This window comes from Podarcis pityusensis (assembly GCF_964106645.2).
Source record: "Podarcis pityusensis genome assembly, chromosome: 3".
NCBI classification, from domain to species: domain Eukaryota; kingdom Metazoa; phylum Chordata; class Lepidosauria; order Squamata; family Lacertidae; genus Podarcis; species Podarcis pityusensis.
In genome coordinates this window covers 104,689,811-104,713,962 of record NC_138026.1, presented here as the reverse complement: position 1 = coordinate 104,713,962, position 24,152 = coordinate 104,689,811, and the positions used below count along the sequence as shown (strand labels likewise).

At 46.6% G+C, this 24,152-nt stretch overlaps 1 protein-coding gene across 1 annotated transcript in view; it reads left to right on the top strand.

Annotated features, from left to right (window-relative positions):
• Window positions 1–24,152, top strand: part of PTK7 (protein tyrosine kinase 7 (inactive)) — a 106,996-nt gene that overhangs the window by 78,581 nt on the left and 4,263 nt on the right. Inside the window, exons 6-19 of the mRNA XM_080998124.1 lie at window positions 687–817; window positions 2,190–2,459; window positions 3,299–3,432; window positions 6,099–6,234; window positions 6,547–6,666; window positions 6,922–7,071; window positions 9,285–9,435; window positions 12,296–12,423; window positions 14,773–14,976; window positions 17,937–18,092; window positions 18,723–18,955; window positions 20,466–20,546; window positions 22,083–22,234; window positions 22,340–22,518. Of these exons, the coding sequence (XP_080854250.1) occupies window positions 687–817; window positions 2,190–2,459; window positions 3,299–3,432; window positions 6,099–6,234; window positions 6,547–6,666; window positions 6,922–7,071; window positions 9,285–9,435; window positions 12,296–12,423; window positions 14,773–14,976; window positions 17,937–18,092; window positions 18,723–18,955; window positions 20,466–20,546; window positions 22,083–22,234; window positions 22,340–22,518 (2,225 nt within the window). The remainder of the gene's footprint in view (window positions 1–686; window positions 818–2,189; window positions 2,460–3,298; window positions 3,433–6,098; window positions 6,235–6,546; window positions 6,667–6,921; window positions 7,072–9,284; window positions 9,436–12,295; window positions 12,424–14,772; window positions 14,977–17,936; window positions 18,093–18,722; window positions 18,956–20,465; window positions 20,547–22,082; window positions 22,235–22,339; window positions 22,519–24,152) is intronic.

The window sequence follows — 24,152 nt, the reverse complement described above, 5'->3', positions numbered from 1 at the left end:
ACTTATGTTAATAGAAAGCCCACCTGAAAACATGGCCAGCTATGGCTAGGTCTAAAGGTGCACCAATCCTTCCCATTCACAATAATTATTATGTCTTATATGCGCTTTTAAAAATATATATATATGTGGGTTAAACCACAGAGCCTAGGACTTGCCGATCAGAAGGTCGGCGGTTCGAATCCCCGCGACGGGGTGAGCTCCCGTTGCTCAGTCCCTGCTCCTGCCAACCTAGCAGTTTGAAAGCACGTCAAAGTGCAAGTAGATAAATAGGCAGGAAGGTAAACAGCGTTTCCGTGTGCTGCTCTGGCTCGCCAGAAGTGGCTTAGTCATGCTGGCCACATGACCCGGAAGCTGTAAGCCGGCTCCCTCGGCCAATAAAGCGAGATGAGCGCCGCAACCCCAGAGTCGGTCACGACTGGACCTAATGGTCAGGGGTCCCTTTACCTTTACTATATGCTTTTTTATGATGAAACATTCATGATCCTGTATTCATTCTGTGCTCTCTTCTGCTTTGGTAGCCTTGTGGTTTTGACTTATAATGTCTGTCGTGATGGAAATTTCAGTATAAAACATTTATCTAAAAAAGGGGGGGGGGTTTACACAGAGGTAAGCCTGCCTTTGTCTGTAAGCACCTCTTCTGCTGAAAGGTCATTGATGCCAGTCTTCTTCTCTCCCTGTTCCCAAAGGACGGTGCTGTTCTCCAACGGCTCTTTGCTGATACCTCAGGTGAAACCACGCAGTGCAGGAGTCTATAAATGTGTTGGTCGCGGGCAGAGGGGGAAGGCCGTTGTTTTGGAGGCAACATTGCAGCTGGCAGGTATGATAAGCGCCTCCAAAAGATTTCTTGCTTATTGAATTCATTGTTACATTTCTGTTTTCCCAAAAGAGGGCATGGGTAGCAAAAAACAAAACAAAACATGGTGTTAAAACAAATTCAACTACAAATAAAATAAAAGCACATTTAAAACAGTTGAAAGCCTCTTAAAATAATTAAAAACATTTGAAGACAGTCCCATAAGAATTCCACTGCTATTAATTTCAGTGTTGCCAGGGAGACAGAGTATTTCATTTGTCAAATGCTGCCTGAGATTTAATAGTAATTTCTTTCTTTCTTCTATTGCAATTTTAATAAAATGGTGTCGGGGGGAACAATGAGGGAATTCCACCAATGGAGAACTGCCTCGCCAAGAAGACTGTATTGTGGGTCAGCGGCAAACAGGGAACAACCTGACAGTGGCAACAGCAGTGGAGCTTCCCCTGCTGACAGCAGGGCCCAATATGGTTGATACCAGGAACCACACTATTTTTAGGGATTATTAGGATATTCCCCTAGCTTCCAAGGACCCAAGACCTGAGTGGTCCACATGTGGCAATATAACACTGATTTCCCCCTCACCTCCAGTCAGTTATTTATCTTTCATTGGGACGAGGTTCAGTTGAATCTGCACTTTTATTACATACATTGGAGCATTTTAGGCCTTCCATACAATCATTTATACACTTCTCTATACGGTTTGCTTTTTTGCAAGTCCCTTTGAGTTCACCTTCCTGAAAAATACTACTACAGTCGTACCTTGGAAGTCCAACAGAATCCCTTCCAGAAGTCCGTTCGACTTCCAAAACGTTCGAAAACCGAAGCACGGCTTCTGATTGGCTGCAGGAAGCTCCTGCAGCCAATCGGAAGCCCCGTCGGAGGTTTTGGCATCCAAAAGAACGTTTGAAAACCGGAACAGTTGCTTCCGGGTTTGTGACGTTTGGGAGCCAAAACGTTTGAGAACTAGGCTGTTCAACTTCCAAGGTACGACTGTAATAGCAAATAAGAATATGGTCAATTGCCATAGAAGAAAAATTAAGAAAGAGATGACATGAACTGAATTACACAAATGATGTAGATGATTTTGTGGAAATACGGCATCCTTTTATAAAATACTTTATAACCCTGATAACCCTGAAGAATGGCAACCGCTAAAATCACAGATTGGACTTGGGCAAATTTAACTAGATTGATCCATCCTGGAGGGGAGAGGGGGGGTAAGTTGGGATTCTGTTTTGTATCTTTTTCATTTTTTTGAAATCAATAAAACATCATTACTGCTACTACTACTACATATTTGTGGCATGGTCCACCCCCAGCTCTCCCCAATCTTACACCACTGCCTTCTAAGTTCAGCACCTGCATTTCTCCTCAGAAATTGAAGATTTCACCTACCTGTTTGGCCCAAAGACGTTCATCGCCAACAAAGAGCAGCGGGTGTCCTGCATAGCACCTCGGGGAGTCCCTGAACCCCGTATCTGGTGGGAGAGAAATGGTGCCCCGCTCCCTGCGACTGGCAGGGTGCGCCAAGAAGCCGAGGACCTCGTCTTCACTAGCGTTGTAGAGAAGGACTCTGGAGTGTACACCTGTCATGCGGTGAACAAGGCTGGAGAGAAGAAGCAGAACCTGACCATCACAGTAGCTAGTAAGGAGACTCCTTTTGCAGATACTGAGAGCGCAGAAGGAGCACTGTGTGGGAGAGAGTCATGGGTGGTGTGGGATTGAAAGGAAAGGAAAGGAAAGGGTCCAGTTCTGGTTCTGGGTTGAGAGTTTGGTGGACAAAACCAGCTACTCCTTGGTTCTTGAGACTGGATTGGCCCTGCACTGGAGTTCTGGCCTGAACTGTGGTTTTCACAAGATCAGCGGTGAGGAAGCTCGGGTCTGGGGACTGAACATGGCCCTCCAGTCCTCTCTATACAGCCCTCAGCACTCTTCCCAGTCCCAGCTCCAGGCTGTTTCCCTCAATGACTCTGCTCTGCTCCCTCCCCAGAGTCCTTTTTCCTGGCTGGAAACTGCCCAGAACTGTGATAGAATCATAGAGTTCTATGAATTCATAGAATCATAGAGTTGGAAGGAACCACGATATATGGAGAGGTGTGTGTGCTGCTGGTATGTGTGGAAACCTCAGGCTTTTGGTGTACCCAGGTGCGAGTAATATCCGTCACCTCACCCACTTTTACCTCAGGCCCCCTCCCACCACTGATGTGCGGCCCCCAAAAGGTTGCCCATGAGGGAATGTGGCCCTCTGGTTGGAAAAGGTTCCCCATCTCTTCCCTAGATCCTTTCAGCAGGTCAACAGTGGCTTCCTTGCCACATTCATTGAATTACTGCCTCTATTGCCGATGAAGAAAAAGATGCTGCCGTGACTCTTGGGCAAGTTATTCCGCAGGCCTCTTGTGCTTAAGATGGCATGGGATGCTCTTACCATTTTTCCTGCTCTGGTGTCGGCTATGACGAGTGTCCTCTTTTCTCTCCTGCCTCCAGCTATGCCAAAATGGGTGGAGAAGCCCAAGGACAGCCAGCTAGAAGAGGGCAAGCCAGGATACCTCCACTGTCTCAGCAAAGCGTCTCTGAAGCCCACAGTCAGCTGGTTTCGCAATGGCATCCCCATTTCAGAGGTGAGCGCTGAGGGACTTTGTGGAACTGGCTCCCCAATTCTGCGGCTGTGTCTCCTTTATTGCCTTTTCTTATACTTTAAGCAGTAAAAGGTAAAGGTAAAGGACCCCTGGACGGTTGAGTCCAAAGGCGACTATGGGGTTGCGGCACTCATCTTGCTTTTCAGGCCGAGGGAGCCGGCATTTGTCCGCAGACAGCTTTCCGGGTCATGTGGCCAGAATGACTAAACAGCTTCTGGCGCAACAGAACACCGTGACGGAAGCCAGAGCGCATGGAAATGCCGTTAACTTTCCTGCTGCAGTGGTACCTATTTATCTACTTGCACTGCCTTGCTTTCGAACTGCTAGGTTGACAGAGCAACAGGAGCTCACCCGGTCATGGGGATTCGAACCGCCGACCTTCTGATCGGCAAGCCGAAGAGGCTCAGTGGTTTAGACCACAGCGCCACCCACATCCCTACAAGTTTAAGCAGTGCATCCTCTCCCTGCCCCTACCCCATCCCAGTTCGATTTTTACTGTTTTGGGGACAGGAGTAGAGGACTCTCAATTGTGCTGCATAAGACAAACCTGCTGAATCAGGCGAGTGGCCCCATCCAAGTGGCCCCATCAGAGACCTCCGGGTACAGGGCGGTATATGAATTCAGTAAATAATAATAATAATCTAGTACAGCTTTTTGGCTGACCAGCTTCCTGCAGGAAGCCTGAAAAGGGACATGAGCACAACAGCACTCTGCTCACCTGTGATTCCCAGCAGCTGGGTGTCAGAGATATTATGCCTGTGTCTTAGGGATGTCTTTTTGTATGTGAGTATACATGCCTGTGGGTTAAACCACAGAGCCTAGGACTTGCTGATCAGAAGGTCAGTGGTTCGAATCCCCGCAACAGGGTGAGCTCCCTTTGCTTGGTCCCTGCTCCTGCCAACCTAGCAGTTCGAAAGCACGTCAAAGTGCAAGTAGATAAATAGGTACCACTCCGGCAGGAAGGTAAACGGTGTTTCCATGCGCTGCTCTGGTTCGCCAGAAGCAGCTTAGTCATGCTGGCCACATGACCTGGAAGCTGTACACCGGCTCCCTCGGCCAATAAAGCGAGATGAGCACCGCAACCCCACAGTCGGCCACGGCTGGACCTAATGGTCAGGGGCCCCTTTACCCTTTACATGCATGCGTCCCAAATACAGTGTGTGTTTCAAGAAGGGGCGCATCCATGCCCTCAAGAGAGGGCCCCCCCACCTATTACAGCACAGTGAACCAACCCAATTAAACACGGCCAGGTGGCCTCCGGTCAGAGCTGCCATTTCCCATTTCTCTCTCTCTCTCTCTCTCTCTCTCTCTCTCTCTCTCACACACACACACACACACACACATGCTCATTTAAACCCTCGTTGTGTGGTCTTGCAATTCAACAGCTGACTGTGTCCCGTGGCTGTCTATATATGTGCGTATGCATGTATATCAGGTTCCAACCGGCTTAATCCTATTATGCAATTAAATCCTTTTCATTAAAAAAAAATAATACAACAAAAGGGAGACGGGCTCAAGCATCTGACACAGAACTAAAGAGGCTTTCATTTGCAGTCTCCTTTTTCAGTCCCCCCTTTCCCCTGTGAGATGCTTCTAGAAACAGGGCCCTGTTCTGGCTGTTGCAGACAAGAGCCAGCTAGAACCCCGTCGGTGGTGGAGTCTTGACTGTGCCAGGAAGAAAAAGGGGGCGCTTGAGGTTCTTTCGAATTCTGCTGTGGGGCTTTGGGGCTGGTGCCACAGCCAGTTCTGCTGCCTACAAAACAGACTTTTCCCTTTCCTAGTTCCACTTTTTAAGAAACAGAATTTTTTAAAAAATTGGGGGGGGGGGGAGTCTTCCGATTTTTATTTATATTTAGTGGTTCTTTGCTATTCTTTTCTGAGGCAAATCAGGGATGCCCTAACTTGCTGATGATTTAGTTATATCATCAATTTATTTACTGCTTGATTGGGGGTGGGGCCCGTTAAAAACAGCTTACAGAAAAGATAAAACGGTGAAATTATCACAGAGAAATTGACAGCCATGATTTCAAACGTGCAGAAAGTTACAACCGCAATGTAATGGACTAAAACAAATTAAAACTCGTGCACACTTTCTAAACGTCTGGGTAGGCTTGTCTGAATAAGAACAACAATTTGTAATAGTTTATGACTTGTACCCTACCCATCTGACTGCGTTACCCCAGCCACTCTGGGTGGTTTGCAACAGAATGTAAATAATAATAATAATAATAATAATAATAATAATAATAATAATTTTTAAAAAGAGACATTGAGAACTTCCCAATAATTTATTCTTGAATGCCATCAGCAGGCATTGAAAAGAATGCAGGGAAGGCGCTTGCCAGATATCAATAGGCAGGGGGTTCCACAGTGTTGATGCTGCCACACTAAACGATCCAGTTCTTACAGATGCAGTGCAGTATTACGTTGCGCCTGCAAAAGCGCCAATTCCACCGATCAAAGTGAACCTTTGGGGCTCTGAAAAGGCATAAGGGTAAAAAATAAAGATCCAGGTGTAGTCTCTGGCAGCGGAAACGGAAGAAGTAGCCTGCAAAAAAACCACCCCCTGGAATTGTTTCTTTTGGCTTGGGGGACCTTAAAAAGCCTTTGCGCTCATCATATGTCGGCCATTTCTTCACATCTGGCAGGATTCCCGCTTTGAAATTGCCGAGAATGGGACGCTGCGGATTAACAACGTGGAAGTGTACGACGGGACAGTGTTCAAGTGTGTGAGCAGCACACCAGCTGGGAACATTGAGGAGCAGGCTCGGGTGCACGTCCTCGGTATGTGACTCCTGTTGGGGGGGGACTCCTCGTTTTCTGTATGCATGCGCTACACGAAACAAACGCATGCCCTCACAATTCAGCTGGGATTCCTTCATTGCTAAATGACCCCTGGGAATCCCTTCCGGCTATGAATCAATCGGTCAGCGTGCGTCTCCTGCTCCTGAAGAATTGGAGCCTTTTCAGGGCCACGTGTGCCTGAGCCTGTGCCGTCCGCAAGCGCTAAACTGTCTTGTAAGGAGACCTAAGGATTAGTTGCTTGGTGTTTGATTACTATGCTCATGTCTTCTTACCCGGGCATTTTAATTTCAGAGAAGCTGAAGTTCACCCCTACCCCTCAGCCTCAGCAGTGTGTCGAGTTTGATAAAGAGGTCACCGTCTCTTGCTCTGCCACAGGCCGGGAAAAGCCTGCAATCCAGTGGATTAAAACCGGTGAGGAGGAAATGTTCAGAATGTGCAATGGGCTTTGTATCGACAGGCCTTACTGCAAAAAAAATGTCTCTAGGTGTTCGCCTTTTGCTTTGCAGAGAAGCGCAGGAGGTTTGCATTGGGTTTCTAAAACGTTCATTGTCCTTTGTTGACAATCGTTTCCCATCTCTGCAAAGCTAATCCTTTGCCAGGACATGGTAGGTCCTAGTCGGCTACTTGCGATCTGCTCCTGAATGATCTCTCTACTCCTTTACCCAGACGGGAGCAGCCTGCCAGCCCGGGTCAGTCAGAATGCTGGAAACATGAGCTTTCGTAAAGTGACGAGGAGCGACGCCGGAAAGTATACTTGCATTGCTTCCAACGGCCCTCAGGGAGAGATCAGAGCGACCGTCCAGCTTACAGTGGCAGGTAAGCATTGGGTAGAAGAGGATTGTCTTTTTAAGCAGTGCTTGGCGACTTAAGAAGTCCGAGATCTGCCAGCCTGATTTTCTGAGGAGGCCTGTGGGGTGGTCAGTAGTCACTCTTGGTAAAATGTTGACATTTGGGTCAACACCACCAAAGAGGTGGGCTCCTGTTCATGGCTCTAGACACACTGCCCACCTGATAGCTCAGTCAGTAGAGCATCAAACTCTTGATCTCGGGGTTGTAGGTTCGAGCCCCACATTGGGGTAAAGATTCCTTCATTGCAGGGGTTGGAATAGAGGACCCTTGCGGTCCCTTCCAACTCTACAATTCTGTGCTTCTGTGAGCCTTGTAATGCTGTTTTGTGTGTGTGTGTGTGTGTGTGTGTGTGAGAGAGAGAGAGAGAGAGAGAGAGAGAGAGAGAGAGGCAGACAGACAGACAGACAGACAGACAGACTAAGGCTGGGCAATACAGTGGTACCTCAGGTTACATATGCTTCAGGTTATAGACGCTTCAGGTTACAGACTCCGCTAACCCAGAAATAGTGCTTCAGGTTAAGAAATTTGCTTCAGGATGAGAACAGAAATTGTGCTCCAGCGGCGTAGCGGCAGCAGGAGGCCCCATTAGCTAAAGTGGTGCTTCAGGTTAAGAACAGTTTCAGGTTAAGAACAGACCTCCGGAACGAATTAAGTACTTAACCTTAGGTACCACTGTATTTGGTTTTCAACATTTTGATATATCACCAGCTAGATATTGCGATGTACTGATAAATCATAATATCAGAAATATGGATGGAACTATGGAGGTATTGGGTGGTGTCACAGGTTTCTCTTATGATTTCCGATTTTATACATTTCAATAATTTTGCAATCATTTTAGCATTTCAAAACTCAACTTCTTACCCCCTCTTTTTGCGGTTCCTTAAATTTATTTTTTTTATATTTTCTGCATATTCCATATTACTTTAATCATTTGCTCATCTACTTTAAATGTATACTCTTATAAAACTGCAGGTTATTACAATACAGTTGTACCTCGGAAGTCGAACGGAATCCGTTCCGGAAGTCCGTTTGACTTCCGAAATGTTCAGAAACCAAAGCGTGGCTTCTGATTGGCTGCAGGAGCTTCCAATCAGTTGGAAGCTGCAGTAGCCCCGTCGGACATTCGGCTTCCAAAAGAAAGTTCAAAAACCAAAACAATCACTTCTAGTTTTCGGGAGCCGGAATGTTTGACTCCCAAGGCATTCGGGAGCCGAGGTACGACTAGTCCTGCCAATGTTCTTATCTGTTTACAGTTTCTTTATAAATATTCAATAAACCAATTCCATTCTTTATAAAAAGTTGTGTAAAAAGTTGTATAGCTTTTTATAAAAAGTTATCTTGATTTCTTCTTTTTCTGGTAGGTTTCGCCATTTCTGCATATTCCATAATTTTTTGTATCCATTTTTTCATCGGGACTTCTTTCCATTTTGGGACCGCTGTAGTAGGGCTGGGTGATATATCATCCCAAACTGGTTTGAAGTCCATATTGTGATGTTGGTTTCATAATTTTTGACCTGGCAATATATTGCGAATCATAGTGCACATGTGCACCCCCCCAATAGCACAGCCTTTTTCAACAACTGGAAAAGCAGTATAAAGGTAAAGGTAAAGGGTTGCGGCGCTCATCTCGCTTTATTGGCCGAGGGAGCTGGCGTACAGCTTCCGGGTCATGTGGCCAGCATGACTAAGCTGCTTCTGGGGAACCAGAGCAGCGCACGGAAATGCCGTTTACCTTCCCGCCAGAGCGGCACCTATTTATCTACTTGCACTTTGACGTGCTTTCGAACTGCTAGGTTGGCAGGAGCAGGGACCGAGCAATGGGAGCTCACCCTGTCGCGGGGATTTGAACCGCCGACCTTCTGATCGGCAAGCCCTAGGCTCTGTGCTTTAACCCACAGTGCCACCCACATCCCGTATATAGACGTTTAAATAAGTGGCTTAGTCGTCAGTGGGATACTGCGACTTCTGGGGAGAGTGGCTCTCAGAACTGATGGTTGCCATCCATATCGATTTCCAACATGCTCCCAAACGTAATGTCCGCACCTGGGTGCAGCTGTCTTTCAGTCTTGCCTTTTCTTCTGGGAAAGAAAAAAGTGGCGAACTCTAACGTACCTAAACTCATACAATGATATGAAAAACAGCCACCAAACAATGTGAAGTTTCTTCCTTATTTTTAGTTTTCATAAGCTTTAAGCTGAAGCCAGAAGACACAACCGTCTACCCGGGACACACAGCCATGTTCCAGTGCCAAGCCGAAGGCGACCCGGCACCACAAATCCAGTGGAAAGGGAAGGACAGGATTCTGGAAGTCGACAAATTCGGGCCCAGGTAATGGTCTATCCCCTCCAAAAAATTCTCAATACCTCTGTTGGGGAAAGGCATCCTTTCACCCGCTAAGTTGCACCCCCAGTGCTTCTGTCCTTCTCACGCAACAGACTTCCACTTGGATGAAGGAACTTCTCCCTTCTGAAGCCCCCCAAGATCTGCTGCAGAGACTTCTCTTTTGGGGGGTACATGGGGAGAGGAGAATGAAGGGGAGTCCTGGTGCTTAGCGTTGGATTCAATCCAGTGGACGTCCAAGTTACTTGTGTCTGTTGATTTCACCGAGTCTGCTCTTTCTTTATATCCTGCCTTTATCCCAAGAAGCTGTAGGTGATGACCATACGTCTCCCCATTATATCCTCACAACAGCAACAACCCTGCGAGATAGGTTAGGCTTGAGAGTTAAGGGACTGGCCCAGGATCACCCAGCAAACTTCATGCCCGAATGGGGATTTGAACTCTGGTCTCCCAGGTCCTGGTCCAGGCCTCTTAACCACTGCACCACCCTGGCTGCAGAGTATGATTTAGTTGTATACAGCCCTTAACCTGTTCCTCCATTGCCTCCTGCACCGAGCCTCTTGCATTCACCCGTTGCTTTATAGCAGGGCCTTGTCGACTTGAATTTCAAGTTCTGCAGGTAAAAAGAAGCATTTTTGCAGTAGCTGCAGCTTAGTTGACCCAACCGTGTTGCCGTACTAAACCGCATTAGAAGCCTATGTTTTGACGGTTCACCAAGTCTCTTGCCTGCTGTGTTTTTACAGAGAGGGAGGCTCTCTTCTGCAAGACAGGGGTCACCTCCAGGCCTCTTGAGTCCTCTGGCTGCACTTCTCCACAACCACCTCCTTTTGTATATGTGCGTGGGAAGAGCATGGCACTCCCTAGCCCATGGCGCAGCTCTCTCCGGTTCCCGCACAGCCGAAGCGAACACAATAGGCAGGCAATTAAGGGATCATCCCTTTTGCTCTGAAGGGCATGTGGCAAGAACCAGCGTTTAGGGTTGATTAAAAAGCCAGGCAGACTCTTTAACAAGAGCGTGCCTCAAAGCAGTACAGCACTGTTGCAGTTACAGATGGGTAGCCGTGTTGGTCTGCCATAGTCGAAATAAAAAAATTCCTTCCTGTAGCACCTTAAAGACCAACTAAGTTAGTTCTTGGTATAAGCTTTCGTGTGTGTATCTGAAGAAGTGTGCATGCACACGAAAGCTTATACCAAGAACTAACTTAGTTGGTCTTTAAGGTGCTACAGAAAGCACTGTTGCAGTGGAAGGTAGGTGGAAGCACCCAGAGTGGAAGCACACTCCTGCTCAAAAGGATCGCTGGTAGCAGAGTGGGGAAAGGCTTTGGCCTAAAGCTTTGTAGGGTAGGAGGTAGAGGTCAGGGTGCACCAGTGGACTTGATCTGTTGGAATCCCCAGGGGTCAAATTTGACCCTTGTCACTCCCCAGGCTACATTCACCCCCCAACCAGTGATACCCCTCCACTGGCTCTTTTTTGCAGCCTCCTTGGGTGGGCGATGCCTGGGATAGCTCAGTTGGTAGAGCACAGGACTCTTAATCTCTTCACTCTCATACCTACGGGACCGCCTCTCCCGGTATGCCCCACGGAGAGTCTCAAGGTCCATAAGTAGCAACACCTTAGTGGTCCCGGGCCCTATGGAAGTTAGATTAGCTTCAACCAGAGCCAGGGCCTTTTCAACACTGGCTCCGGCCTGGTGGAACGCTCTGCCTGATGAGACCAGGACCCTACAGGATCTGATTTCTTTCCGCAGGGCCTGTAAGACGGAGTTGTTTCGCCTGGCCTTTGGCTTGGAGTCAATTGGATTCCCTCCCCCTCTTTCTTTTTTCCTTTCTCCTCCTGTGATGAGGCTAAATTTTAATATTTTAATGTTTTAATGTTTCAATATTTTAATTGTTGTATTTTAATCTTGTTTTTAAGTTGTATTCATTGAACTTGTTTTTATTATTGCTTGTTAGCCGCCCTGAGCCCAGCCTTTGCTGTGGAGGGTGGGGTATAAATAAAAATTACTATTATTATTATTGTTATTAATCTGGGGGTTGTGGGTTCGAGCCCCGCGTTGGGCAAAAGATTTTTGTATTGCAGGGGGATGAACTCGATCACCCCTGGGTTCCCTTCCAACTCTGCAATCCTATGACTATATGTTTTTAGGCGCCTGGCGAAAACATTCTTCTTTACCCAGGCCTTTGGCCTTTGCAATATGAGTGGACTGTCATTATGATTTTCTTCTCTGATTTTATTATTTTTATTATTATGCCACGTCAATTATGTTTTTGATGTTATAACTGCCCTGGGATCTTCAGGAAAAGAGCAGTATATAAATTGAATAACAGCCATACCTTGGAAGTCGAACGGAATCTGTTCCGGAAGTCCGTTTGACTTCCAAAACGTTCGGAAACCAAAGCACGGCTTCTGATTGGCTGCAGGAAGATTATTTTTAGTTTTCATAAGCTTTAAGCTGAAGTCAGAAGGCACAACCATCTACCCGGGAAGCTCCTGCAGACGTTCGGCTTCAAAAAAATAGTTCGCAAACTGGAACAGTCACTTCCGGGTTTGCGGCATTTGGGAGACAAAACATTCAAGAACTAAGCTGTTCGAAAACCAAGGTACAACTGTGTTATTATTATTATTATTATTATTATTATTATTATTGCTACTATAATAACAACAACAACAAGAACACGTAGTAATGCTAGTAGCAGGTGGTTGGCTTTGAGTCCACTAGAGCTGCTTCCCTAAAGATGCCATTCTGTGGTGCAGGTGTATTCTGTTTGCACAGAACCGTGCTCTGGAGCTACCTAGGGATGTTCTGCTTACTGCCCCCCCCCCCTTCTCGTCCGCTTCCTTTTGCAGGGTCCAAATTATGTCTAACAACTCTCTGGTAATCTATGATGTCACCAGTGAGGATTCCGGCAAGTACACGTGCATCGCCGGAAACAGCTGCAACATCAAGCACCACGAAGCTTTCCTCCACGTCGTGGGTAAGGGATGTTCACATAATATGCCCGCTCAGCCACTTCACTCTGCAGAACTGGCACTGTTAAAGCCACATACTACTCACTGCACATTTGTAACAAATCAGTCTTGTAGTGCCTTGGGAAGATCCTTTCATTGTAATCTTCTCTGCGGCTGCTAAAAACATTTTTCTTTAGGCAAGCCTACCCATTTATATATATGTGTGGAATGTTGACATAGGCTTTAAATGTCTATGCCTAATAAAGGATCATGAATGATTGATTGATTGATTGACATAGACTTTAATATGGTTTAAAAATTTTTTCATTGTTTTCAGTTATTTTTGTTTTGTTTTTTTCATTTTTTTTATTAATTTTCACAAAATTATAAACAAACAAAACACACAAACAAACAAACAAACAAACAAACAAACACAAATCATAACCTTATTGAAATTACACTTATTAACATTGTTAAGTGACTCGCTTCCCCTTGGTTGAATTTCCATGCATATCCTTACAATGGCTTTCCAAATCCTAATTCTTATAAACCTAACTTAGTTCATTAACATCCTTATATCTTTTCAATTCAAAATTGTACATGCCTGGTAGATGAAGGGAACACAGTGGATGTAGCCTACCTTGATTTCAGCAAGGCATTTGACAAGGTGCCCCATGATATTCTTGTAAAGAAGCTGGTAAAATGCGGTCTTGACTATGCCACTCAGTGGATTTGTAACTGGCTGACTGACCGAACCCAAAGGGTGCTCATCAATGGTTCCTCTTCATCCTGGAGAAGAGTGACTAGTGGGGTGCCACAGGGTTCTGTCTTGGGCCCGGTCTTATTCAACATCTTTATCAACGACTTGGATGATGGACTCAAGGGCATCCTGATCAAATTTGCAGATGACACCAAACTGGGAGGGGTGGCTAACACCCCAGAGGACAGGATCACACTTCAAAACGACCTTGACAGATTAGAGAACTGGGCCAAAACAAACAAGATGAATTTTAACAGGGAGAAATGTAAAGTATCGCACTTGGGCAAAAAAAATGAGAGGCACAAATACAAGATGGGGGACACCTGGCTTGAGAGCAGTACATGTGAAAAGGATCTAGGAGTCTTGGTTGACCACAAACTTGACATGAGCCAACAGTGTGACGCGGCAGCTAAAAAAGCCAATGCAATTCTGGGCTGCATCAATAGGAGTATAGCATCTAGATCAAGGGAAGTAATAGTGCCACTGTATTCTGCTCTGGTCAGACCTCATCTGGAGTACTGTGTCCAGTTCTGGGCACCACAGTTCAAGAAGGACACTGACAAACTGGAACGTGTCCAGAGGAGGGCAACCAAAATGGTCAAAGGCCTGGAAACGATGCCTTATGAGGAACGGCTAAGGGAGCTGGGCATGTTTAGCCTGGAGAAGAGGAGGTTAAGGGGTGATATGATAGCCATGTTCAAATATATAAAAGGATGTCACATAGAGGAGGGAGAAAGGTTGTTTTCTGCTGCTCCAGAGAAGCGGACACGGAGCAATGGATCCAAACTACAAGAAAGAAGCTTCCACCTAAACATTAGGAAGAACTTCCTGACAGTAAGAGCTGTTCGACAGTGGAATTTGCTGCCAAGGAGTGTGGTGGAGTCTCCTTCTTTGGAGGTCTTTAAGCAGAGGCTTGACAACCATATGTCAGGAGTGCTCTGATGGTGTTTCCTGCTTGGCAGGGGGTTGGACTCGATGGCCCTTGTGGTCTCTTCCAACTCTATGATTCTATGATTCTATAAACATCACTTAACTTATATAAATTCCTAAGCCAATGATTTCAGTTTTTATTGAATGTTTTAGAAGCTTTTTTAAAAATCCGTGTTATTGTTTTATTCTCTTTGCAAACTGCCCTGAGGGTTTTTTTTTACAGACAAGCAACATACAAATTTTATGAAATAAGTGTCCATTTCAGAGTGGTCAGGCAAATGTGTTTGGGGTGCAAGAAAGTGACTCTGTTTTTTGGCAAGACATATTCTTCATACTTGTGGTTGAAAAGGAGGAGAAGGGCAGAATATTCTCATGTCTGCATACTATGACATTTAACAGCATCACTAGGCAGTAGCCGCCGTTGGACACAAAATACCCTACGCAGACTGGTTCTAACAACATCTGAAAAGAACCGTTCACCCTGCTCAAGAGGCAGCACATGCTGGCACAGCTGTCTTGATGAAGGGAGGGTTGTCGAGCTAATTCTGTACGTTGCAAAGAAAAGTTAAGAGCATGCTTGGTTGCGGTATGTACTGTGGCATGTGGTGACCAGATGTGGCTGCTGTGATGTGGAGGCAGCATCGCAGGTCTCTGTTTCATGTCATGCCCTCCCTCTTGCTTCCAGACAAACCGGTGACAGAAAGGGAGGGTGCACCAAGCAGCCACACTCCCTACAAGATGATCCAGACCATCGGGCTGTCCGTTGGAGCTGCGGTGGCGTACATCATCATTGTCCTGGGCCTCATGTTTTACTGTAAGAAGAGGAGGAAGGCGAACAGGCTGAAGAAGCAGCCGGAGGGGGAGGAGCCAGAGATGGAGTGCTTGAATGGTAAGATGTTGGAACTTGAATCCTGGCCAGGAATGGGGTAGCCTACATTCAGGTTAGGCTTCCTGGTTCAGAAGATGAATGAATTATTCGCCTTCGTTGTGGACAGATGCTTGGGCCTGCAATGGTTCCTTTTCAGGAAGGTAGCCTGAAGAGCTGTCCAAGTTGATGTAGAATTATAATTATTATTATTATTATTATTATTAATTAATTTATTTATACATACATACATACCCTGCACATCTGGCTGAGTTTCCCCAGCCACTCTGGGCGGCTCCCAATCGAGTGTTAAAAACAATACAGCATTAAATACTAAAAACTTCCCTAAACAGGGCTACCTTCAGATGTCTTTTAAAAATAAGATAGCTGCTTATTTCCTTGACATCTGGATGGCAGGGCGTTCCACAGGGCGGGCGCCACTACCGAGAAGGCCCTCTGTCTGGTTCCCTGTAACCTCACTTCTCGCAATGAGGGAACCACCAGAAGGCCCTCAGAGCTGGACCTCAGTGTCCGGGCTGAACGATGGGGGTGGAGACGCTCCTTCAGGTCTACTGGGTCGAGGCCGTTTAGGGCTTTAAAGGTCAGCACCAACTCTTTGAATTGTGCTTGGAAACGTACTGGAGCCAATGCAGATCTCTCAGGACCGGTGTTATGTGGTCCCGGCGGCCACTCCCAGTCATCAGTCTAGCTGCTGCATTCTGGATTAATTGCAGTTTCCGGGTCACCTTCAAAGGTAGCCCCACATAGAGCGCATTGCAGTAGTCCAAGCAGGCGATAACTAGAGCATGCACCACTCTGGCGAGACAGTCCGTGGGCAGGTAGGGTCTCAGCCTGCATACCAGGTGGAGCTGGTATCACACTGTGACAGAGCCTTCCCTCACTTGGGATGGTCCAAAGGATGTTGGACACCACAATTCCCAGCCAGCGCCAGCCAGCAATTGTAGATTATGGGAGTTTTAGTGCAAAACACCTGGAGGACAGAGGACTTGGAAGGCCAGTCTAGGGATTATAGACAAAAACTAACATAATCTCCAGGAGTTCTTGAAAGATCTCAGATGTGACATTGCTCACCTCCTAACTTAATCCATAACTTGTACTCAGAATCTGCCTGGAAAGTACCTCTCTGAATCAGGTGAATAAGCAGCAAAATAAGTTCAAAATAATGCACATTGAGGCAAAAAATATTCCTAACTTCACACTTGCATCGATAGGATCTGAAGCATGCTATTCTGTCGCTTTTGTGGAGAGAAACTTAGCAAAACACTTTTAAAAAATGGGAAGGAACTTCTATAAATTTGCTTTATTTAGAGGGGGCATGATTTTAAATTCCTTTGGTGCTGATTTTAGTAGGTTTTTGTAACTTTCCCTCCCAACGCTGATAATAACCTGCAGGAAATAATATAGCTGTGCAGGAAGAGGACTGTCTGCCTCTTTCTAAATTGCTATCTCCTGCCTTTTGAGATGTTTACCTTTCTGTGCAAGGCAAACTTAATCTGCCGGGTTCCTCTTGAGAATGCAGGAGCTGCCCAGAATACTCTTATTAATCCGTCACTGCCGACAGCGGGACCTCCCTCCTGCTTTGACTGCTGAGGAGCTGTGATGAGTTCTGATCTCGACTACTGGAGGGTTATGAAATAACCACGAGGGGTATCCAGCAGGAGCCTCGAGTGATAGGCCAAACAGCAAGAGGGGCTAATCAAATTGCAGGAGCTGGAAGGCAGCCAGTTCTGTGCACTTAGCAGGCTCCTCTGAATTCTGTGGCAGCATCGCCCTCTAGCGACCAAGGCAAGCTGCTTTGTAGGGAAAATGGACTGTTCTGCCTTGAAATAGATCCCAAATTCTAGAAGGGTGGTTGCATTGAGTCCTTGCTACAGAAACAAAGTTTTCTGAGGGTGTGTGTGGCACAGATAATGATCTGTCTTGTGGAATGGGTTTGATAGGTGAGTGGAGCAACACACCTGCCCAAGTCCCTTGCACAGTGCTGCTATAATAATAATAATAATAATAATAATAATAATAATAATAATAATTTATACCCTGCCCATCTGGCTAGGTTTCCCCAGCTCCCCAACCACTCTGGGCAGCTCCTAGCAGAATAATAATAACAGTAAAAACATCAAACATCAAAAACTTCCCTAAACAGGGCTGCCTTCAGTTGTGTTCTAAAGTCAGATAGTTATTTATTTCCTTGACATCTGATGGGAGGGCATTCCACAGGGCGGGTGCCACCACCGAGAAGGCCCTCTGCCTGGTTCCCTGTAACCTCACTTCTCGCAGGGAGGGAACCGCCAGAAGGCCCTCGGAGCTGGACCTCAGTGTCCAGGCAGAATGATGGGGGTGGAGAAGCTCCTTCAGGTATACTGGGCTGAGGCCGTTTAGGGTCGTTTTAAAGGTCAGCACTTTAGATGCCTGGCAGCCATGTGATTGTCGGGTGCTTGGGAAACACAGTTTGCCAGCCCTATGCTTGGCAAAGCTGCTTTCTGTGGGGATCAGCTGCATGATTTGAGTTTCCCCATGGGGAACTCGGTTGCACAGCTACATCCCTGAGGCCTTACATCTGATGTCACCTATGACATCAGGTGTGGGACAGGTTGGGGGTGCTTTAAGGGCTAAATAGGGACCCAAGCCAGGGCCAGATTTGGCTTGCGGGCTGAAGGTTCCTCACCTCTGCCCTTGGGAATCCAGGGAGGAGTTCTTGCCTTCTCGTTCCCCTCTGCATTCACCCCACAGTGTTTCAGCTGCGCAGAGCTCTTCGGTTGCAATTAGCAGCCGCACAGCAGAACAGCGATTGGCCTCCTTTTATGGGGCTGCTGGGAACTGGGCTCCCCTGAAATGCACCTTGCATGCACTTTGCAATCAATGCTTTTGTTTCCGGAGGCTCGTTAGCGTGGAGTTTGCGATCCCCAGGAAGCGTTCTGCTTCTTAAAAGCGTTCCTTTTTGACAAACCCGTTTCTCTTTCCAGGGGGCACTCTGCTGCAGAATGGCCAGACCACCGCTGAGATCCAGGAAGAAGTGGCCCTGACCAATCTTGGCAGCGGCTCCTCGGTCAGCAAGAGGCACAGCGCCAGCGACAAGATGCACTTTCCCCGCACTAACTTGCAGACAATCACTACCTTAGGTAATGCTGCATTACCTTAGGTAACTGTTAGTTTCTGTTTGCCTCTGTGCAGTGCTTTGGAGTCACAAGTCTCTGTTTTGCATTCCACACATTCCAGGCTGTTGAAGTCAGACAGGAGATGGATGTGACGCTACTGGTTTCCTGTTCCTTTGTTGTTCAGTTGCTCTCTGCTTTCACAGAGAGAGGATGTATTTCTTTTCTGTCTGCGTAGCTTTGTAATAAAACCTAGCAATGTAGCCCAAACTTCTCATCTCTTCCCTGTGCTGGAAACTCTGCTGAATGGGGGATGTGCCTGGAGCCTTATCAGAGGCTCAGGTCGTTAATTATCGTCGGAGGGCGATTCCGTCACTCTGTCGAACGCAGATTCTGATAAACAATCCTGCTTTGCATTTGCTTGCTGGTGACTTCAACCTTTTCCCCCTAGAGTTTGACCACTCGACATTTGCTTTCCGTCACTTAACTAACACCGCACACTATAGGTGTAAAGTATCATGTAGCTATTTGGGATCATGGGTAAATAGGTCAACGGTATTCCGTGCAGGACATACGAAGTTCTTGTGCAGTACATTGTGTTGGTTTATCTCCCCGCTTGCCACGAGAACATCAGCAAAGGTTGTCCTCTTCTTCCAGGGAAGGGCGAGTTCGGAGAAGTCTTCCTGGCCAAGGCAAAAGGCATCGAGGACAACGAAACCGAAGTGCTTGTTTTGGTCAAGAGCCTTCAAACGAGGGATGAGCAGCTGCAGCTGGACTTCAGGCGAGAGTTCGAGATGTTTGGCAAGCTGAACCACAGCAATGTGGTGCGGTTGCTGGGCCTTTGCCGGGAAGCTGAGCCTCACTATATGGTTCTGGAATATGTGGATCTGGTAAGAAGCCCCTCTGGGACTGTCAAATCTTTGTAGGAGCTTTATGGCAGGCAGCCTGGCCTTGAAATCGGGCCAACATCTCTCTCCTGCCAAAGGCGTTTTACTGAGGCCCAGCATGGTGTGGTGGTTATAAGGCCTTAGGAGACCAGGGTTCAAATGCCCGTTCAGCCACGAAGCTGGTTGGGTGATGTGGAGCCAATCACAGTCTCTTTTAAGTCCGACCTGCCTTGCAAGAGGTGAACCATGTACAACACCTTGATTTCCTCTGTGGTATAATTGAAAATTCAGGGACGCGGGTGGCACTGTGGTCTAAACCACAGAGCCTAGGGCTTGCTGATCAGAAGGTCGGCAGTTCGAATCCCCATGACGGGATGAGCTCCCGTTGCTCTGTCCCTGCTCCTGCCAACCTAGCAGTTCGAAAGCACATCAAAGTGCAAGTAGATAAATAGGTACCCCTCTGGCGGGAAGGTAAACGGCGTTTCCGTGCGCTGCTCTGGTTCGCCAGAAGCGGCTTAGTCATGCTGGCCACATGACCCGGAAGCTGTACGCCGGCTCCCTCGGCCAATAAAGCGAGAAGAGCGCCGCAACCCCAGAGTCGGCCACGACTGGACCTAACGGTCAGGGGTCCCTTTACCTTTATAACTGAAATAAATAGATTATACTTTGACTGATGCTAAAAGGCCCGTTAACTAGGGGAATTGCCACAATGAAAACAGTGGGATGCTCCTAGGATACTGCTGAGAATTGAAGGTCTTGGATAAAGCAGATATGCCTGCTTGTTAGACATCTCTTTGAGAGGCAGATGAACATTGGGTGGCCCTTAACTGCTTTCTAGTTTGGGGGCAAACGCCAGCAGCTTATGTAGAAACACCAGCCGCTTGCATTGGAGGTGACTGCATAGATTTCAGTCTCCGAAATGGATGGCGTGACAAGGGAGTCTGGATTCTATACAGGGCAATATTACTTTGTAAGTGAAGGGAATGCATATATAATCATTCACCCACTTCTAAAAGTTTCCTGAAGCAGAAGGAGATAGCAGTGAGATAAATGATTGCAAAGCAAATGAGATGAGGAGGAGGAGGAATACGATGACGTTAATGGAAGATAATATTTGGGTTCGTAGGGGGTATTCCAGATTATATATGGATGTAGAAACATGGGACACTATTTTATCCCAAGCCCAGACCATTGATCCACCTTAGCACTGTCTCCATGGACTGGCATCATCTTTCTGGGTTTTTCGGCAAAGGACTTCTCCTGCCCTACCTTGAGATGCCAGGTGGTCACACCTGGGACCACCTGCATGCGAAGCAGAGATTGTTGCAGCCACACGGAAGGAATCTCTCTCACTCACACACTCGGTTGGTTTTGCGCTCTCCTGGTAGCACCAGAGAAGATGCCGTCGCTTTTCCCTGGGCAGATGAGGCCATCCCTGTCATCGTCCTTCCTGCCTTTCGGTGCTTTCTGCGTGCAGTTCTGAAAACAGCAACTTCCTTTTCTTTCCTGGCAGGGAGATCTGAAGCAGTTCCTCCGGATTTCCAGGACTAAAGATGAGAAGCTCAAGCCGCAGCCCATCAGCACCAAGCAGAAGGTGAAGTGGGAACTTTGCACCACCAATTTCCCCTGGGGGAACTTTGCACCAATTTCCCTGAGGCAGTTTTATGCTTCAGCCGACAGCCCAGGGAGGAGGGAACAAGGCACAGCTGTTTCCAGGGGGCCGACCATGATATAATTCAGTGGTTTTGGTCTAAATGGTTGGCACGACATATAGGCTACAACCTTAAATCCCCCTTCCAATCCAGGTGTATTTTAGTAATGAAATTACTCAATTGCCCTTCACTGCAAGGTCAACAATAGGATCTACTATTATAAAAAACCAGATAAAAGCATTACAGTACAATGAGAAAACACATAAAGTAGTGTTTTCTTTACATACATTTTTATTAATTTTTTAACATATCATTTCCAACAGCCATTTAACATATCTTCTTTTCTTATACAATGTTTTAGACTTCTGTCAACAACCTCTGAAGATTTCCCGTTCTTTATCACTTATTCTGCATTTCTGAATTTCTCTATTACTTTTAATTATCATTAACTAATAATTCTCTTCATAATCTTCCTTGCAATATTTCATATAATCCTCCTTACAGAACTCCTTGCAGTCCTACTAGCGTAATCTGCTTATTACGATTGCTTTTCAAATAGTTCAAATATTTACTCCAGTCTTCTATGAATCTCTGGTCCCGTGAGTTTGGAATCCTTCCTGTTAATTTATCTAATTCTGCATAGTCCATTAATTTCATTTGCCATTCTTCTTTCGTTGGTAATTCTTCTTGCTTCCATTTTTGTGCCAAATAAAGCAGTGGCTTTCAACCGGTGTGCTGTGGCACCCTGGGCTGCCTTGAATGATGCCAGGGTGCCACATGCAACACTGGCCTCTGTCTCTCTCTCTTTCCTTCCCTCCCTTCTCTGATGCCCTCTTACGTCTCTTCCTCCCAGAGGCTTGCACAGCTGTTTGTTGCAGCAGCCCTGGCTACAAGCTCAGCAGGCGAATGATGCCTCTGGGGCTGGCCAGGGGGTGCTCCCCAGGCCTCTGTGGGGCAGTGTGAGGAGGCACCTCTCTCTTCGGCAGCTCAGAGACCAGGGGCGACAGCTGCGGCTGCTCAGAGGACTCCCAAGGAGAGCGAAGGGGAGAGGAGGCTGAGGGAACACTCCCCGAGGGAGGGGGTTCGAAAAAGGGCAAGAGGCTGCAGGCAAGGGGCGACAGAACTGGACGACTCCTGAGCCCCATAGTTGTGGCCACAGAAAGATAGTACAGTGGTACCTCGGGTTACAGACGCTTCAGGTTACAGACTCCACTAACCCAGAAATAGTACCTCGGGTTAAGAACTTTGCTTCAGGATGAGAACAGAAATTGTGCGGCAGCGGCAGGAGGCCCCATTAGCTAAAGTGGTACCTTAGGTTAAGAACAGTTTCAGGTTCCAGAACGAATTAAGTTCTTAACCTGAGATACCACTGTAGTTGGTCAAGGGTGCCGTGGGCCCAAAAAGGTTGAAAACCTCTGGCATAAAGCATTCCAGGTGACTTGATTACATTTTTACAGTGCTGGTCTTTTTCCAAACAGGTGTCCTTCTGCTGCCAGGTGGCCCTGGGGATGGAGCACATGTCCAACAGCAGATTCGTGCACAAAGACCTGGCAGCTCGGAACTGCCTTGTCAGCGCACAAAGGCAGGTGAAGGTGTCCAGTCTGAGCCTCAGCAAGGATGTTTACAGCAGGTAAATAGAGACTGCTGCACCTCCCTGGGCTGGTCTGAATGCAGCACATTTGGGGGTTTTTAGGGGCCAGAGAACTGACCTGTCCTTTTGCTTCCTTACGAGCAGCGAGTACTATCACTACCACCAAGCCAGGATCCCTCTCCGCTGGATGCCCCCTGAAGCCGTCTTGGAAGACGAGTTCTCCACCAAGTCTGACGTCTGGTCCTTTGGGGTCGTCATGTGGGAAATATTCACACTGGGGGATATGCCCCATTCCAAGCTGGCGGATGAAGAGGTGCTGTCAGGTACGTACTGTTACAATATAGAAGCAATGATATAGAATTAGCAATTACACTAATTGCCCTGTGAATTGACTGTCCCTCTGTTTCCCACGGAACAGTCCTAACATTCCACCATGTGCTGTTTTCAAGCTAGCAGCTCGCGGCTGCATTGCTTCAATATCGTAACATACTCCCCCATATGAATCAATGTGCGCTGCGAGCAAAGCTTGATCCAGAGAAGAAAACAAACAGTTGTTATACATATAACACTTCCCTGTTGTTTCAGTTCCACTCTTGGAACTACCCGCCACTGGTTTTCCCAGTGTACCTCTCTGGTTGTCTGACTTCCAAGGAATGAGTGCATCTGCATTACCTTGGCTAGGGAATGTAGTGTTACGCTTAGCAACTCCCTGTTGTGTCATTGTCTCTGACTTAGACACACCTTTAACCTGTCTTGAGTTGTCAACAATAGTAACACATGCTACAGCTGAGTTAGCAAACTCTTTTGAATACCTCTTGGGTGGTTCACCCTTTGTAACTCTCTCGGACCTGCGTATAAGGTGCTGATCCTCTCTGCTCACTGGTTTAGTCTCAGGACTCTTTGGAGAACCAGTTCCAATAGTAAACAGTGGTTCATCCTTCACCTGTGAAGGTCTATCCATTGTGTGAGATTTCCTCTCAATGACTGTGTCAACTGACCTCTTTGAGCTATCACTGTCAGTAAAATCATCATCATCATCATCTGAATTGTCCTCAGTGGGAAATGTGTGAACAATTACTCTCTCCTGTTCAGGAGCACTCTCTAGAAATTTTGTGAGAATCACTTGACCAGATTCTGACAAAATTACTCTGTAGAGACCCTTTTCATAACCCACAAAAATGCCTCTAGCATTCTTTACTCCACCTGGAGCATCAGTCAAGACATGAGACCCAAAAACCTTAAAATGGGCAACAGAAGGTTTTCTATGAAATAGCTTTTCAAAAGGAGAACTTCCTAAACCTTTTGAAACCTTTCTCAACCAAGAGTAACAATAACGATTCCGCCCAATACTCATGTGGCAAATGTGAACTCAGCAATTGTGCCTCCATGCCATTTTGCAATTCTTTGTTCACTTACACACAGACACTTTTGTCCCATGCATCTGCTGAAACAGCAGTCTTGTGCCTTATCCCTTTCTTATCCAGGAAATCCTGAAAATCCTGTAAAAGAAAAACTGGCTTTTCATCTGTGAAAAGACAATCAATGTTAGCATCATGATCATTTTTAACCTTGTCACAAAACTCTTTAAACCTTTCTAAGGCTTCTTGTGGTTTGTTCATTATGTATATCCACACATAATGAGAGAAATAATCCACACACACAAGATTGCATTGCCTCTAGATGGTGCTAGAGGACCAATCACATCAGCATACACTCACTGAAAAGCTTTGGTTACTTGCGTCGTCTTCTGGACGTTTTTCTTCATACCTGCAAGAGAAATCATGTTAGACTCAGATGCATTACAACTTATGCAATCACTTTGATCAAAAGTCAACAAATACAGTCCATCTTTCTCTCTGGCAGAAAGATACAGCTCTCCATCTTTGAAGATTTTGCAGCTTTCTCTATCATAGGACAAAATCAGTCCTTTCTTTGTGATCTGCGAAACACTCAGCAG